This window comes from Megalobrama amblycephala, linkage group LG20 (genome assembly GCF_018812025.1).
Source record: "Megalobrama amblycephala isolate DHTTF-2021 linkage group LG20, ASM1881202v1, whole genome shotgun sequence".
NCBI lineage: Eukaryota > Metazoa > Chordata > Actinopteri > Cypriniformes > Xenocyprididae > Megalobrama > Megalobrama amblycephala.
In genome coordinates, this window is record NC_063063.1 from 10,593,631 (window position 1) to 10,611,734 (window position 18,104).

General features: G+C 38.9%; 1 protein-coding gene across 1 annotated transcript; it reads right to left on the minus strand.

Annotated features, from left to right (window-relative positions):
• Nucleotides 1-11,231: 11,231 nt before the first annotated feature.
• On the minus strand, nucleotides 11,232-12,641 carry LOC125255984 (paraneoplastic antigen Ma1 homolog). The gene has a single exon (XM_048171602.1). The coding sequence runs from the start codon at nucleotides 12,639-12,641 to the stop codon at nucleotides 11,232-11,234; it is 1,410 nt and encodes a 469-aa protein (XP_048027559.1).
• Nucleotides 12,642-18,104: the final 5,463 nt, after the last annotated feature.

The window sequence follows — 18,104 nt, forward strand, 5'->3', positions numbered from 1 at the left end:
CGAGACACTGGCGTGGCAGGCATGGCGGGAGCAGGCACTGGTGCGGCATGAATAGTCCGTGGCTGGGCTGGCATGACTTGAACTTGATTGTGGCTGGACGTACACAACTCCAGATAGGACAGTCGGGACTTGGAGGCTATCAGGTGTGGTGGATACTGTAGGGTTGCAAGGCTCCTCATCCGCAACTTCTACGGTGAATGATGAACCAGCCAGCAAGAGTGCATGGTCAATATACTGCTCTAGGGAAAAATGGATTTTCCCCCCAGGCAGTAGTGAACGCAGGGGTTCAATTTAGTCCAAACTGAAAAATGTCCTTGAGTGCCACATCATTAAAATCGACACGATGGCACACATCACAAAAATCCTGGACATAGTGTTCAACAGAGCGTTTACCTTGACTGAGGTTCAAGGAGGTAAACTGCTGGGTTCATGGTTGGTCATGTATTCTGTAACGTAGAGGGAGTCCACTGGAGGCGAGTATAGTATTTTAATGTGAATAATCCATAATACAAACATGAACATGAACAAAAACAAAGACGTGACTTGACTTGACTAGACTAGAGCAGACTTGAACATGAACAGACTTGACAAAACACATGTAACATATGTAAACATATATTTTCTTCTGTAAAGTTGGCCATTTTAACATGGGAGATCTATGGGATTGACTCCCTTTTGGAGCCTGTCTCTAGCGGCCAGTCGATGAATTGCAGTTTAAGTCACTTCCGTGTTAGGGTTCAGGAGAGAAAACAGAGGGTTGCTACTTGGTACAAACTCAATACAGCATGACATTTGTTGACATTTCTTGTGATGTTCTAATAATACCAGAAAAATAGCTCTTTGGCTGAACATGATTCAATCATGGACAGTGGTTCCACATGACCAAAACAAGTAAAGCCAAATAGAATCAACCATGTACAACTAACTAGAATCAATGGTGTTCATTTAACTTGAATGATTTTAGTTTTACTTAAATAAATGGTTTTCATTTATATTGACATTCAAATAATGCTTTCTTGTTTAATCCTGTGATTTTCATAAACTAAATATAACTTTTCTTTAATTTTTTTTTTAATTTTCTTTCTTCCATTTACAATGTTTGGTGTTAGCAGTCCAAAAGTGATACTGGTTTCACCCAGACCACTACCATAGTAAAAAACTTTATTATTAAAGCAATTTGAACAGGTTCTCAGCCCAATCACAAGCTCCATACTTTACCATAATGGTAACCCCCAAAACACTAACATAACAGAAACTTATAAATACCAACATAATAGAACATTAAACATTAACAAGTCTCTCCATTTTCTCATCTTGCTAAAAATGCATAAAATAATACTTTTTTTCAACATTTACTCTCCCAATTCAGCCCATTAGCAAAGCATGATGAGAAATGAAAGTCCTGTTTGATTGGCTTACTTGATTGAAACGTTATTTCAAAATGAAAACATCAAGTTAAGTCAAAGAGTAACCGTTTCAATTCAATTTAATATGAAGCAATCACATTTGAACTACAAACCTGATACAATGGTGTTAAACCAAAATAAATTGTTTAAATAAAGTGAACACCATCAAAAAATCATTTTTTGTGTTGTAAGATCCAGTTTCAGTCAGGTCAGATGTTCCACACTAAATGTTTCTGATGATCTGGAGTTGCAATTGTTTAGTAGGCACTCCTTTTAGTATCATTCAACAAACTCTATGTGCATAAATATGCAATGCCAATGCCATAAGATTTGTATCCCCAACAGTCCTAACATGCCCTTTCATCATTATGTGTGTACATTGTGCGACTAAACAAGCATTTGTGCACAATGAAAGGATGTAATGCTTTAAAGGCAATGCAAGCTCTTCTGGTGATTGATCATTAGTGGGATGCCGCCTTGAGGAGCATGATCAGGGAATAGTAATTATACAGAAGCATTCATGCACAGCATTGGGTACACACACTCATTCATTATAGCCAAGCTGAAATGAGATATGGCACAGCAGATCAATCAATATGACACATTGAAAAAATATGAATCCCAACATAATGATTGATCTACTGCATCCAAGGAATGTGTTGGCCGCAAAATGCAGGGTTACACATTGTTAGACATATTAGGAAATAGTTTTTCTGTGAGAATGGAATGTATAGTGTTGATATATTTGGTCATTTAAAAAAAAAAAAATTATAATAATAAAGGCAAGACCATGCAGAATATAAAAAACTACAGATAAAAATGTAAGGTTTATTCTCAGGAAAAGGTGCCATTCGTGTACCCACGTCTCACTAGCCTGGATTCATGCATAAATGACGACCACATTTACATTTGCGTTTTTGATAGTTAATGTCCTAATAAAAAAGATACAACACATAAAAATAAAAGAAAATGTTATTTTATTTGAATTGTTAAATAATTTAGAAGCCAAAGCTTCAGGGTGGCCAAAGGCCAAAACAATAAACAAAACAAATACAAAGTAAAGTGCGATGAACTTTCCTGACTTCCAAACATAAATCCCAAAGTAACCAAAATAATGGGCACCCCTATTATAGAATTTACAACAACAGGCAACATGGACAATGAGCTTTACTATCAAACTTGATAAAATAAAATAATTTAATACCCTTAAAATAATTTCAGAGCAGGTTGCTGCTGCAGAGAATACAATAAAACAAAACAGATAAGTAAAAATAAATAAATTGAAATACATTTAAATAATAAATATAATGCTAAAGGTAACAAAGCAGAAAAAAGGTATTATCTAATGTACTTCATTCATTTTAGACAATCACAGTGTTACATTACCACATCCACATTGTCTCCCAATGCACGTGTAACTTCACCCCAATACCACTGGCCTTCGCAGTGTGACGTCACACGGTGCACCCAAGTGTATAAAGGGATCCCTACAAACACATCATCAGCTTCTTTGCCTCCAAGAAGGTGCTTGTGTGTGCTAATTAACAAAGTAGTGTGATTGAAGCTGTGAAGTCCTGTGTCTTGTCAGAAGTTAGTTACATTAAGGCAGGAAAAAAGTTTGTCTTTGTGTGGTGTGATATGGTGAGCAAACAATTCAAGAGATGTCTTCACATTTTATAACTCTTGGCGATGGACACGAGTTATGTGATTTGCTTCGGAGCAGAGCAAGTGCGTTCCACCCTCAAGGGAGCTGGATGCACTCACTGTGATGCGTTCTCTGTGAGAAAGATGCGCTCCCTTCTGTCTCTTATCATGAGGGATGTGAGTCAAGTCTCTGAGCCCTGAGGTTCTGGCCCTGCGTCTGCTGAGGCAACGTGGTGGCTGCGATCATGGGTATCTCAAATGGAGAGTGTAGCAAATGGAGAGCGTAGCGTAGAGAGCAAATGTGAACTCCTCTCATAATGATGTTTTATTAAAAAAGTTCGAGAGGAACACGTTCAAATGATCTAAACCAGTGGTCGCCAACCCGTCGATCGCGAGTAGCTCGTGAAAATAACAGAAATATGAGTACAAAAATACATTGCATTTTTCCAGTCTTTGTACTGTATTTTTGTATTTCTTTTTCTGTTATTTTCGGGAGCTACTGGGACAGTGATAAAGGTAAATAGTCCACATCATGCATGAGTCTGTAAAAGGCCGTTAACAAGAGGCCAGAGACGCTGAAGACGGACGCGAAGAGGAGAAAATTCTGTAGCAGGCAGAGCAGTTGACTGTTCACGATGCTCGAAATATAGGAAGAAAATATAAATATTGAATTGGTTTGTGAGGAGTTATGAATTCATCTCTAAAAGGAATTACTGTCTCCAGAGAAATTTCGATGAAATTTTATTTTCCTCTTACCTCAGAATAATGTAACATTAGCTAATTATTAGCGCAGTTCAGCTGTTTACAGCGGTAACCAAAGAAACGTTGTATCACTGCTGCTCCATAAGCGCCACCTGCTGTCAGAGAGTGAATTTACGTCTCATTCAGCCTGTTGTTTTTGTTTCATGCTTTTGTGTGTGTGTGTAGCATATAATTTCACAAAGATAAAGTCAGACCGTCATGTTTTTGCTTTAAATCTTGAAGTTAAATCTAATTCAAATGAAAAACAACTGCTCATGCAACGTGTAGCATCTTTGTTTGGATTGTGATTAAAAAGCAGTGGTTCCCTCTAGTTTGAAATGGCTATGTATTTTAGTTTATTATAATAGGATAATATTAATAATAAATATCTGCAACCAGTATCAGAATCGGGCAATTTGCTTGTAATAAATACATAAATAAGAATCTAAATTGGCCACGAAAAAAAAAAATACTAAATACAGTCTGGGCTGTCTTTTTCTATCAAGTAGATCTTGTCTTTCATAAAGGTCGACGTCAGGGATCTTGGGCTTAAAAAGGTTGGTGACCACTGATCTAAACTAATCATCACATCATTCCAAACAGCAGTCAGCAATCAACATGTCTACCCAGCATGAGTGGGGACTAGGGATGTAACGATATCAAAATCTCACGGTACGATAATACTTCGGTATAAAGTCCACAGTACAATGTTTTTTGCGATATTAAAAAAAAAAAAAAAAGACAAATGAAGACTTGGAAAAAAAGTACCATAAGTGTTAAACGATGATTGAACACAAACTGTGATTGACTCAAACAGTCCTTTTTGTGTTTATTATACTTGTAAAATGAGTTTAACAGACTGCTAATCTCAACAAATACGCTAACACTTAAGGTTCATTAGTTAACATTAGTTATTAACTACATTAACATGAACTAATAATGGACTGCATTTCTACAGCATATTAATCTTTGTTAATGTTAGTTTCAACATTTTCTAATACATTATTAAATAAAGAGTTATTTTTGGTAACATTAGTTAATGCACTGTCAAATAATTAACAAAATGCTGTATTTTTATCAAGGGCAGTTTCTTCATTAGGACATAAGGTCAATCACATTCAACCAGAGTGTTACAGTAGCTGGCACTGCTCTATATTGTTTGTTTTTTTTCTTTTTGGGTGATTTCACTCAGTGCTGTCAGACTTCCATTCAAAGATTTTTTTTTTTTTTTTTTCGCAGGCACTGCAATGCAATCTCTATGATAACTTACATTTCACAGACATATTCTCCATCTGTAAATGTTATGTAACCCTTTTGTTAACCCTAGGGGTTAATTTCAATGCTATGTTAAATAAGAAAACCTGGGTTCCCGGCAGTTGAATGGGGAATTTGGCCGGTGCTTCTTTTCTTTAAATTAAAACAGTTGTAATTTAGCTCTTCTCCTGTACCAATAATTACACAATAGAATTAAAATAGGAAAAACCCTTATTTATATTCTTCTTAGAAATTTGTAACTGTGTTAAATGAATTAACTATCTAAAAGAACAATGAAATGCCAGATAACAGATTTAGGAAAAAGGAATAACAATGATTTATTTATTTTTACACTAATAAAATGACTTTGTTTTGTTTCAAAGAAAGCACTAAATGACGAAACAATTAAGTTGTATAGAGGATAGCAAATGACACAGAAAATATTTTCCCCAAAAGTCTGTGAATTATTTGTTTTCCAGCAAATAAAAGGATTTATACAACCTCTCAGAATTCTTTTTTCAGATACTTAATTTCTTAAACCTGTATTCTCAAATTTTAACCTCAAATTAAAATGAGATGAAATGTCAAACCCTTGATAAAGTTGAACACCTCAAAAATAATAAACCAATACCAAAATCACGTTCTTTTGAGATCTTTTACACACTTCCAAAGGAAAAGAAAAAACACTGAGATTATATTTCTGTCCCGTATGAAAAATTTTGGTATGAGTCAATGAGTCAGTAACACAGTCAAAAATGTACGCGTACTTTAACGTTGGGGCCCAGTCCGTTGGTGCACATACAAAATCTGAAGAGTTCTGTGCGATCTCTCTCACAGTCAACAAGTCTCAAAAAATGAACTCACCCGCGTCCATCCAGTGATAATGACGATGCAATGTTGGAATCACTCACGACACAATCTCACTTTCTCCAGTCCCGTTCAATCCACACGAAACAAAGTCCAGTCGAGCTGCGTCCAGTGATGAAATGCAAGAGATGTCCAGTCCCAAACGAATTTAGAACGAGTTCACAACGAACTTCTTCCCATCAGTCACTGTTTGCAAATGTAAATGTCTCTATCTGATAAGAAATCAGCACACACGGAGTTCTCAAACGATCGCGAATAGACTAACAGGAAAAATAAATCACTTTAAGCAATAAAGCAAAATAAAATGAATAAAACGTTTCCTATAAACGTTTTCCTTTGCACTTTGGGCCTTATATTACAGATAATATAACTGGTCTCCAAAATGACGACATATCTCACGCGAACGATTCACATGCAGCTGCTTCTCTCCATGTGCGATGCTCCTCTCTTCCTTCTTCCGCACGTAACTCATGTCATGATGCAACAACAACAATCTCAACATTCATTGGCCAGCATCAAACACTTGTATTAAACACACTTTCTCACTAGTCATGAACAAAAAAAATAAATAAATACATAGTTGCATTATATTTTGAAATAAAAAAAAACAAAATACATTTTAATTTGTTGTGTTATTTTTACTACTAACTATATTCAACACAATACACATTTTAGGGGTCCCTACACACTCCCCCCACCAAAAGTCCAGTATGCCCCCATGCTGGTCATAGAAACAACAACTCCATCTAAGGAGTGACTATTGATTTAAACACAGGGATAAACTAATTGGCATAAGTGTGGGCTTATTGTTACACACATTGCATAATGCGTCTGCAATGCACCACCACACATGTGAACTGTTATAGCCACTTAGAAGGATACAAAGCATTTGTAGCTGTTGCAGTGAACTTTGCAATATGCTTGGACGAAACAGATTTCAGTATGCGGCACTCCCAGTGTATCATATGTGAATCGTGGTGCTTAAGGCTTTTCTCTCCCTACTTGATCTGCGTACTACTGGAGGTACCATATCTGACTGAACTTCAGTACCTTCACCAGTAACATCAATGGTCTGTGAAACATCATCATGACCTACAGTCATTACATTATCCGTCACATCAACATTTTCATCAGAAGCTTCACTTTGATATGGAGCTATCATTGCTTCTGAGTTCACCCTGAGAATCACCAAGGTTCTGAGCGTTTTCTACATCTCTGGAACAGGAATTTCACTCTGAATCTCCTCTGCTCTTGGAGAAAGGAATGTCTACCACATCCTCACCATAAAACCCAAACTCAGACTCTGAATCGGAAGAACTACAATCTTTAGGCAAAGGAATCAACTACAAGAGGTGAGTTTGCTGATTCAGAGGTTTTCTGTTTCTCCTTTGCTCTCCGACGCCTCAAAGCTCTAGGTGATGGAGTAGGTCTGAATGTCTACTTGGGGTTGTAGCCTGACTGCCTGTCCTAATGGCAGGATATGATTACGATGCAGTACTTTGACTGGCCCCTTACCATCAACAGGCCTCAAGCGATACACAGGAATACCAGAGAATTGACTCTCCACTACATAGGGATTAGCACTCCACCTGTCTGCAAGCTTTTGTTTTCCCTTTAGGCCAAGGTTTCGAATCAGAACTCTGTCTCCAGCATTCAGACTATGATAACGGACTTTCTGGTCATACCTCTCTTTGTTACTCTGATTCATCTTTTCAGCAGTAGACTGAGCTAACTGATAAGCTGCCTGCAATTCCTGTTTCATTTTGGTCACATACTTCAAATACGACTCAGGCGAGGTGTTGTCAGGGGAGACACCAAAACATACGTCAACAGGTAATCGAGCATCCCTGCCGAACATGAGAAAGTAAGGTGAGAAACCAGTGGCCTCATTGACAGTACAATTATATGCATGCACGAGATGCGCTATGTGCTGACTCCACTTGCATTTCTGACTAGGCTCAAGGGTACCCAGCATGTCCAGCAAGGTCCTGTTGAATCTCTCCGGCTGAGGATCACCTTGTGGATGATAAGGGGAGGTCCTTGACTTCTTTACACCTAGCATTGTCAACATGTCAGCCACCAACCGGCTCTCAAAATCCCTGCCCTGGTCCGAGTGTATTCGAGTTGGAAGGCCATAATGAATAAAATACTTTTCCCATAGAGTCTTTGCCACAGTAGGAGCTTTTTGGTCCCTAGTGGGAAAAGCTTGAGCATAACGCGTGTAATGGTCAGTGACCACCAATACATTACACACATTGCGAGAATCTGCTTCGATGGTAAGAAAATCAATGCATACGAGATCCATAGGACCTGAACTCTGCATGTGGGACAATGGAGCGGCTCTTTGAGGCAACGTTTTCCTCTTTATGCAGCGGTCACACGTTTTACAGTAGGCCTCTACATCACACTTCATGCGTGGCCAATAAAATCGGTCACGAACCAGATTGTAAGACTTATCGAAGCCTAGATGTCCTATCTCATCATGCAAAGATTTCAACACCATACTGTGGTACTGTTTGGGAAGCACAAGCTGTCGCTTCACTCGTTGGTCACTCGTTTTAATTGTTCTATACAGCAACCCATTATCTACTGACAACTTCTCCCACTCTCGTTTCAGCAGCTTCATCTCCGGGCTGTTGTGATGGACAGTACCTGCAGGTTTCTTATGACAGACAGCTTCCCACACCTCTCCCAAGAATACATCCTTCCTTTGGGCAGATTGAAGCTCACTTGGACTAAGTTCAGGTAAGTGGTCTCCAACTAATGCAGTAGCTTGACAATAAGCCTTAGGAACAGCAGACATATGGGCCCCTATCTGTTGTACGACACAGGGATAAGAGATACAACCTGCTCTTTTCTCCACAGACATTTCCTGACAGAGAGCTCGGACACCCGCCGCTGGAATTTCCTGCCAGTCATCATCAGGCGCTCAGGTGAGTATGTGGACGTCTGGACAATGCATCAGCGTCGACGTTCTTTCGGCCTGGCCTATATTTCAGACTGAAATTGTAGGTGGTAAGGGCTGACAACCAACGATGACCAGTCGCATCGAAGTTTTGCTGACTTCATTATATAGGTTAGAGGATTGTTATCAGTTCTAACCTCAAACTGGACACCATAGAGATAGTCATGCAGTCTATCCACAACAGCCCACTTCAGAGCTAAAAATTCCAGTTTGTGCGCAGGATAATTTCTCTCTGAAGGGGAAAGGCTTCGACTGATGAAAGCGACCGGGCGGAGCCCTTCATCATGCTCCTGATACAACACCCCTCCAAGTCCATCCATGCTTGCGTCCACATGCAAGACGTAGGGCTTTTGTGCATCAGCAAAGGCTAACACTGGAGCTTGTGTCAGGCAATTCTTGAGTGTTTGAAAAGCAGAATCACAATGAGCTGTCCATCGGGAGCCAAAAGGTTCAGAGGATTTGTAGCACGGCTTTGCAACATTAACAGGTGAGTTGCTGTCTTTCTTCTTCTTAGTGGATGGATACCCCTGCAGCAGCTCATTTAGAGGCCGGCACAACTTAGAGAAATCCTTCACAAAAAGGCGGTAATATCCACAGAACCCTAAAAACGCTCTAAGCTCTGTCACTGTTTTTGGTTTGGGCCAGGATACAACAGCCTCTATCTTTGAAGGGTCAGTAGATATTCCATTCTGTGAAACAATATGCCCTACATAGTTTACAGATGTCCTGCCAAATTGACACTTATCAAGAGAGATCTTTAGCCCCTCTTCCCTCAGTCTGTCCAAAACTTTCAAGAGCCGCTGTTGGTGCTCTTCAAGCGTCCGCCCAAACACAATTAGGTCATCCAAGTACACAAGCACCTCCAAGAAGTTCATGTCTCCTACAGTTCTCTCCATAACCCTCTGGAAGGTAGCAGGTGCTCCACAGATACCCTGAGGCATACGCTCGAATTCATAAAACCCTAGAGGGCAGATGAATGCGGTCTTTTCCTTGTCGGCGTCACTCATTGGTATTTGATAGTATCCACTCCTCAGATCTAAAACAGTAAACCATTTACTCCCAGAAAGGCTGTGCAGAGCATCCTCAATTCGGGGTACGGTGTATTGATCTGGTGTGGTCCGTTGGTTGAGTGTCCGATAGTCCACACACATTCTGACCTTCCCTGACTTTTTACGCACCACTACAATTGGCGAAGCGTAGGGGCTTCGGGACTCTGAAATAATGCCAGCACTCTGAAGTTCCTGTAGATGCTGCCGCACATCCTCCCAATCAGCCGGAGCAAGACGACGAGATCTTTCTCTGAAAGGGCGCGAATCATTCAGCCTTAATCTCATGCGTGGTACTTTTTGAACAGCCCACATCCCACTCATGAAGAGGAAAACACTTCTTTTCTCTGCAACATTTTCTCACACAAACTCCGTTTTGCCTCTTCCGGCATTGGAGAATCTCCAAAATCAAAAGATGCAAGGGACAGGTTACTTTGTTCAGGCGGTCGTTTGGAGGAAAGTTGTGGTACCACAGTCACTGGAAATACATGAGCAAGAGGAGTTCCTCGCTTTATCCATACTTCTCTTGTGGACATGTTCCTAACAGTCACTGTTACTTGTCGGCTGGACACAATGGATGCTGAATGAACTTCAGGTCTCACTTGCAAGTCAGAAGTAAATGTGTCATCCACTTCCGCTTTGTCTACCAACAACAAAGATTCAGTCATCTGACCGGGGAACTTAGGCAGACCTAGAAGTTGCACAACTTGACCTGGCTTCAATACAACAGGGGTATGCTTCACAAACCAAACCGTTCAATGTTTGTCTGGATCACCCTGTGACACGTCTGTTTGTTGAATAGTCTCAAATGCATCTCGAATTACAGGATGTATAGTCAACACGTTCAGGAACTTTTCACCAGCCTGTTCACGACAAGACTCAAGCAGCTTTCTCACTAAGCTAGTGTTGGTCCCAACCAATATGGCTATCCCCTCCCTTTTTAAAGGGTCTGGACACACGATTGCAAGAGTGTCAACCACCTGATGCACCCCAGCCACATTTTCAGTAAACTCAAGTCTGAGTGGCAAGTATCCATACGGATATTTGTGAGAGCTAAGACCCCAGATCTCAAGATTTTCCACAGGTCGAAGAGGCAAGTGTTTCAGGTATAAGTATCATAGAAACTACGGTACAATAGAGTGACCTGAGAGCCACTGTCAAGAAGAGCTCTTGTGTAAATCCCTTCAATCTGAACAGGCACCTCAGAGACAGGCCCTACTAAACCTACAGGCAACTGTGGCTGGCCAACATCAAGCAGAAATGAACCGTGAGTGGAACGTGGATTATCTGGAGCTCCGTGCCGTTCCTTCACTGAGCTCCGCTCAAGTTTCCCTGCAAGCGGTGTATTTTCATCAACTTCTGATTTACTTTTCGAAGATCCTCAGGTGCTTTGCATTCCCACTTCTTATGACCATCTTCACCACAGTTATAGCAGAAGATACCAGGCAAAGTTAACTTGGAAGTTTTGGGTTTGTGAACATTGTCTCGGTTCGTAGCTTCCTTTGTCTGACTGGGCATTTTCGGTGGGGTACGGTCAACGGCAGGAGTCACAGTGGCCACACTCAACAGTTGACTCACCTGAATAGACAACTCTTTAACCTCCTTCTTCAGGCTATGTAATTCAGGCGGCACAGGCACCTGGGGAGAGGCAACATTAGCAACAGAAGCTTTAACATTCTCTCGTGCAGCTACCCAGTGTTCTTCCTCTCTCACTTCCTTCATCAACTGTGAGAAAGAAGGGGGATCTTGCACAGTATGAGTCATCCTGATTCGCAAAGCAACCATATCATTGGAAAGAGCTCCTTTAATTAGCTGCTCCATTCTAGCTCTATTTATGCCTGCTGCATCAATCCCACCCTTCAAGAGAGCGCGATGAAGAAGTTTATCTAGGTGGTACAAGAAAGCTGAAAGTTTCTCTCCACTTTCCTGGTAGGTATGACGAAACTTAGCCATTAGATCTGGTCCATTCTCCGTGGTACCGTATACAGTATCGAGGGCAGCTAAATAGTCATTTGCGGTCGCAGATGGGCTACTCACTTTTAGAAACCTGACAATGTCAGCAGCAGGACCTCGCAAACTCTCAACGATGCGTTGTTTCTTAGCAGATTCGGTGCATTGCCATTCACTTATCATTTGAGCGGCCTGCTCCATCCAGACTTCATATTCTTCTTCACCTGGAGGGACAGGTTTTAACCCTGAAAACAACCTCAGTTTTCTGTAACTAGGCCCATCACTGGACACCTGATTACAACGATCTACTAATTTGCCTATGGCATCTACTAGGTCCACACTGAGGTCAGATTTAGGGGGCTGATTTTCCATAATCATGGCCTTCACTTCTTCTATAGACCTACCCTCCTGCTGCAACAAGGCTTGTAGCTTAAGCTGGAAGGTGTCACCTTCAGTGGCAGGACTATGGGCTACTAAACTACCCACTAAGTTGACACTCCAGGGACCAGCTTCATTTTCTATACCTATCTCAGGAGGTATAACATCAGGGTCTAGATCAGCACTGGTCTCCACTAAAATAAACAACCATCTGCCAGTTATGTCACCACGGCGACCACGTATTCTAGTGCGACCAAAAACCTTTACCGTGTTTAACACTTTCTCAATGGTGTCATTGCTAGCATCCAAAGGGACATTGCTCAACACAATAGCACGTGAGAAGCTAACACTCTCCTCTCTACTCCACTGAACAGTCTGCGAGAGATCCATACTTTGTAGAAGATGAGTAGCTATGTGAAAATAAACACAAAAGACAGAAATTATCAACTGTGTCAAATCACTGCTACACTAAATCATAGAAGAAAGGTTAAAATGGAAAAAAAATCTGCTGGCTAAAATCACATTGGCAAACAGGGAAAAAGAAGAAAAGGAAAAACTATCCCAGCGGTGCCTCCAAAAATGTAACCCTTTTGTTAACCCTAGGGGTTAATTTGAATACTTTTTTTTTCAAATAAGAAAACCTGGATTCCCGGCAATTGAATAGTGAATTTGGCCGGTATTTTTCTCTTTAAATGATGATAGTCATAAATTAACTTTTCCCCTATACCAATTAGAAAAAAAAAATAAAACAATAATGTACTAAAATTTATTAAACTAAATTCTTTGTAGTATCCCAAAAATCAGTACCTTGTTAAATAAGTTAACTTGCCAAACTTAATAAAACAACACAATGCAACTTTTTAAGGAGAAAAGGAATAACAGAGATTTATTTATTTACATAAGATAATGACCCCCCCTTTTGTTTCAAAAAAACAATAACTGAAAATGAATATTTCCCTTTAGTAAATGACACAGAGAAACTTTTACCTAATGGTGTGTAAATTACTTATTTTCTCAAAAAAAAAATATATATATAAATCACCTTCTCAGTCTTCTTAGTCGATGTTTTTCCCTCTTTTATGCTTTCTAAAGTAGTATGCTTAAACTTATAATACTAATACTTTAGAGCACTGTACTCAATTTGCTTTTAAGATAACCAATTTAAAACCTGTGGGTTTTAACACTCCATTTTCTCCAGAGTCATTTAAATCAGTAAAGAGAATTTACACACTTCTCTTAACATCAATTGAACACTTCAAAAAAAAATAAAAAAATAAATAAAACCTGTGTTTAACAACCTTCAAGTTCTTTCAGTTCAATATTACGAGTCAGTGACGCAGTCAAATATACACGAGTCAGTGACGCAGTCAAATATACTGTTCGTTTCGTTACCGTTGGGGCCCAGCTCGTTGGTGCACATTAACAACTGACGAATTCAATGTAATTCTCTCACATTCAACAGCCTTAATGAATGAATTCACCCGCGTCCATCCAGTGAAATTGAAGCAATGTTGAGATTACATACGCCACAAACTCACTGTTTCCCATCACGAGCAGCCACAAACACACGATGAATCCAGTAGATCCACGTCCCACGACGATCCACACGATCTGTCCAACATGTGATGAATCCACGAATGTCCAATAACTTTCTCAACAGTTATTGTTCTGAACTTGAAACATCACTAGCTGTTAAGCCCTAGTCACTCTCATACACGTCTTGGCTCAGCGCGTTGACTCAGAAAAAAAAACTTTAAAATAAAGAATAAATGGAATAATGAAATACACTTTTAAATAAAGAATAGAAACAAAACGAGCACCGTTACTGTACACTTTGGGCCTAATATTTCAAAGAAATATATGAAGTCTCCAAAATGACGCACTTTTAACACACGTAGCGAACTTTCTATCAGCCTTCTCTTGCCATGTGCGATGCTCCTCCTCCTCCTCTTACGTACGTAACTCACGTCATGATGTAACATTAAAGCTCAACAGTCATTGGCCAGCAACATAACACTTGCATTAAACAATTTCTGACTGTCATGACAAAAAAAATAAAAATACAGTTACATATTTTGAAATAAAAATTAAAACAAAAATACATTTTGACTCATGTGTTATTTGTCAACATGAATCAAATTCAAACAATACACATTTTAGGGGTCCCTACAGTTAGAACGTCAAGAAAATATTTCCATTTTGCTGTCAGGAGTGGACGAGCCTTCTGCAAGCACAAACTTCCGTGAACGAGCGCCGCCGTTTACAGAACTTTGTTGGGAGAGTGAGTTTTCTGGATTATTCATTAAATATAATGAATAATTGCGTGTCTGATTGGTCTAGACGCTACATATAAAACTTGGTAACATCAACTTAAAACACAGGTATAAAGGCTATACTGCCTGCCAGTAATGAACAATAGTGCCAGCTACACAGAAAATATGTATCCCCTAAAACAGTGGTCGGCAACAGGTGGCCCGCAGGCCAAAAAAAAGCTAAAAGTTGTCTACGCCGACCGTTGCAAAGCTCTTGAACTACATCAGAAATAGAATCCGTTTACTGTCGGGAATATGTTGTGTCACGTCGCATCCAGTGTAGACAATATCAATGATTATAATGGGTTCTATTATTTTTTGAAGAGCCGCTTGCGTCCGGTGTAGACACTGTCTTATATTCTTCTTTGAATACAGCGACAGCTTCATTGCAGATAAGACACACCAGCTTTGCATTCACAAAACTAGGTAGGATGAACGCATAGTTGTCTTTCCATTCTTCATTGTATGCCCTATTTTCGCTGTCAACTTTCCTCTTTAGACTCTTTGATAGTGCCATTTTCTCTCACCAGCTAGCTTAAATGTTAACATCACTCTGCACACAACGCAAGAGCGTACCTCCAGCATGCAAACAATAAAAAAATAAAATAAAAAAAATGCAGTTTAGTACGTGAGGATGCCAAGGAATAATTCTGAGTATAAAAGTAGGCTACGTCAAATAATTTAATACACATTTATTATTCACAATATAGAAAGAGGAACATAGTTTGTTAAGAGCATGACTCAAACATGCCATTAATGGGCTTATTCAAGTCCTCTTTTATTTTTTGAGTTATTTTATCCATTCCGCATCTCCGACATATGTATGTTTTAGTAAGGCAGTCTGTGTTGCAAGTTGGTGAATGAAGATACTTGCCAGGTTACGTGTCACTACTCTGCTTTATTAATTCCACACAAATGTCTTTTTGTTAATGACTGTCCTACTACAGGATTTAACACAGAGTAACAGCACAATACCAGTCACAAAAGACACTGTAACTGTCGGTCACAGGCAATTCTAGTTATTTTTCATCAATTAATTTCTTAAATTATCCTTTGACTATGCTCTGGCCCACCATCTAGTGGCAACATTTTTTTATGGCATGATGCCAAACTTACTTGCCGACCCCTGCCCTAAAAGGACTTTTTCACTTATGCATAACACACAGATTTTTTTTTGGTCTTTGAGTTATTGACAAAATGTGCATTAAAAATGACCAAAAGCTTTAGAATACATATTTGGATGTACAATGATATATATTTTTTTTTTATTACTGAATTTTATTTGTATTCCCTAGTCTAAAATGAACTCACAATGGAGCCTTGACAGCATGTGACCATACATGCTAAATGTCTCCTTCACTTTCTAGTTGCCAAAAATGTCAAGTACATGGCCCATACTGTGGATTTTTATTTATTTGTTTATTTTGGTTGAATATTGTTAATGGATTTTAAATGCGATTTTCTCTGGTTCGTTTATAAATGATGTTATAACTGGTGTTACCACCAAGTTTGGTGGAAATGCTGGAGTAAACTAAGACTTTTTCCCACTTTTGTCTGATTAGTTGTATAACCTTGATTTATGTGGGTATCTGTTGATAGATCACTGTATAGTGTCTGATGTGGACTGTGGTGTAAGAGGAATGCAGTTAGGACTGTCACGTAAAAAACATATAAGCTGTATTTTTTTTTTAAATGTTGGTAACATTTTTATTTTAACTGTTTAATTCTGTAGTGACTGACTTCTAAAAAACTGATCAGAACCCTCATAGCATATATTAAAATGCACACACATTGCTGAACGTATTAATTACACAAAGTATATATTTTCTTTTAAAAGACTGAATATGTTCAATACAAAAATTAATCACAATTAAAAGGTTTAATCCATTGCCAGCCCTAATCTTACATGAATTGCTTTTTTATCTTTCTTAAAGAGGAACTATCTGTCTGGACAGATGAAGAATGCAGGAATTTTGAATAAGGATTAAAGGCTTATGGAAAAGATTTTCATTTTATCCAGGCAAAAGGTAGTGGTCATTTTATGGCATTCATATCCAATCAGTATATCACTTAATTTGCACCCGATGAATGTCAATATCGGCCATCTCACATTCCCATATTGACATTTCATCATTGCTTTTAAATGGAATTACTGGAGAAAAAAAAAAAACTGTGGAGCTTTTAAATGTGTCTAGCAGTTATCTCTGCTAAATAAGTATATGGACTACTAGATGTGGCAATTCAAACCTTATTTAGTGTTTAGCAAACCTTATCCAATTTCAGGTCAGAACTCAGTCCATCGGAGATTGTGTGGCTTTTTATTACACGTGGAAAAAATCGGAGAGGTATGATGTCTTTGCGCAACAAACTACAGCCACTGTCCTGCAGAGTTTAGCTCAAACCCTAATCAAACACACCTGAACCAGATAATTAAGCTGTTCAGGATAACTAGAAACAAAGCCACTGGAAGGCAAGCCTGCAACCTTTAGCCAAAAAAGCGTAACAGCTAAAGCTAACGCTCCGCCCCCCACGGTACACAGGGAGGGAGACCGGAGGCTGTTTTTTAAATGGAAGTCAATGGATGAGAGGCTTCACTATGCTGATTAAACAGCTTTTGTGGGGAAATAGCTAATCATGTAATTAATGGACAGCCTGTTTGCTAATCTTCAGAATGTTTTACACTAAACCATACTTTCTTTGGGAACTATATGTAGAGTTTAGCTTGATAAAAATGTATTTTTTTAAGAGAAAGCAGACTAGAGAACATTGCGACTGACGTCACTGCCATTACATTATAGGCTGAGAGCTGCCACACGTGATTAAGTTAGCCGTTACGCTTTCTCCAATGGTAAGAGATACAGACCCTCTTATCGCTTAGATCAAGGTTGGAGCTAAACTCTGGGAAAATGCCAAACGGAAGGGAACATCCCTATGCCCTACTCCCTTCGAAGGGGACATTGGAGTGGCCCTCGAGGACCAGGTTTGAGAACCCCTGCACTAACAGGTGCCATGATGAAGAGATAATCAGTGTTATACACTTCACCTGTCAGTGGTCATAATGTTATGCCTGATCAGTGTGTGATATTATTGTATGTATATATATATATATATGTGTGTGTGTGTGTGTGTGTGTGTATGTATATGTGTGTGTATTACAATTCAGTTTACCATTATTGTGATAGTAAATTTCTAATCATTTTGATTCATCCCTCAGTTGAAAAACAAATAAAATCATCCAATACAGAAAAGTTTTTATTTGTTATTGCTTAAAGTTGATCAGTCCACCTTGAACTAAGGTTGAGACATTTACAAATTAAATATCATATCATAAAGAAAATAATTTATCATCCATCCAAAATCTTCAATATTTGTATATACTTTTAACATTCATCTTTCCAAATATCATTAAACCATTAAAAAATTACAAAAACTTGAAATGCTGTGCATGATTTAGTTCATGCAAAATTATTATTATTATTAATTTTAAAAAATAAAAATCAACATTATTCAATGCAAAACAAAACAAAAAATCAGTAAGTCA

Bases quoted from the DNA above. Each gene is read 5' to 3' on its own strand.
- LOC125255984 (XM_048171602.1), bottom strand. From the start codon at position 12,641: ATGGATCTCTCGCAGACTGTTCAGTGGAGTAGAGAGGAGAGTGTTAGC.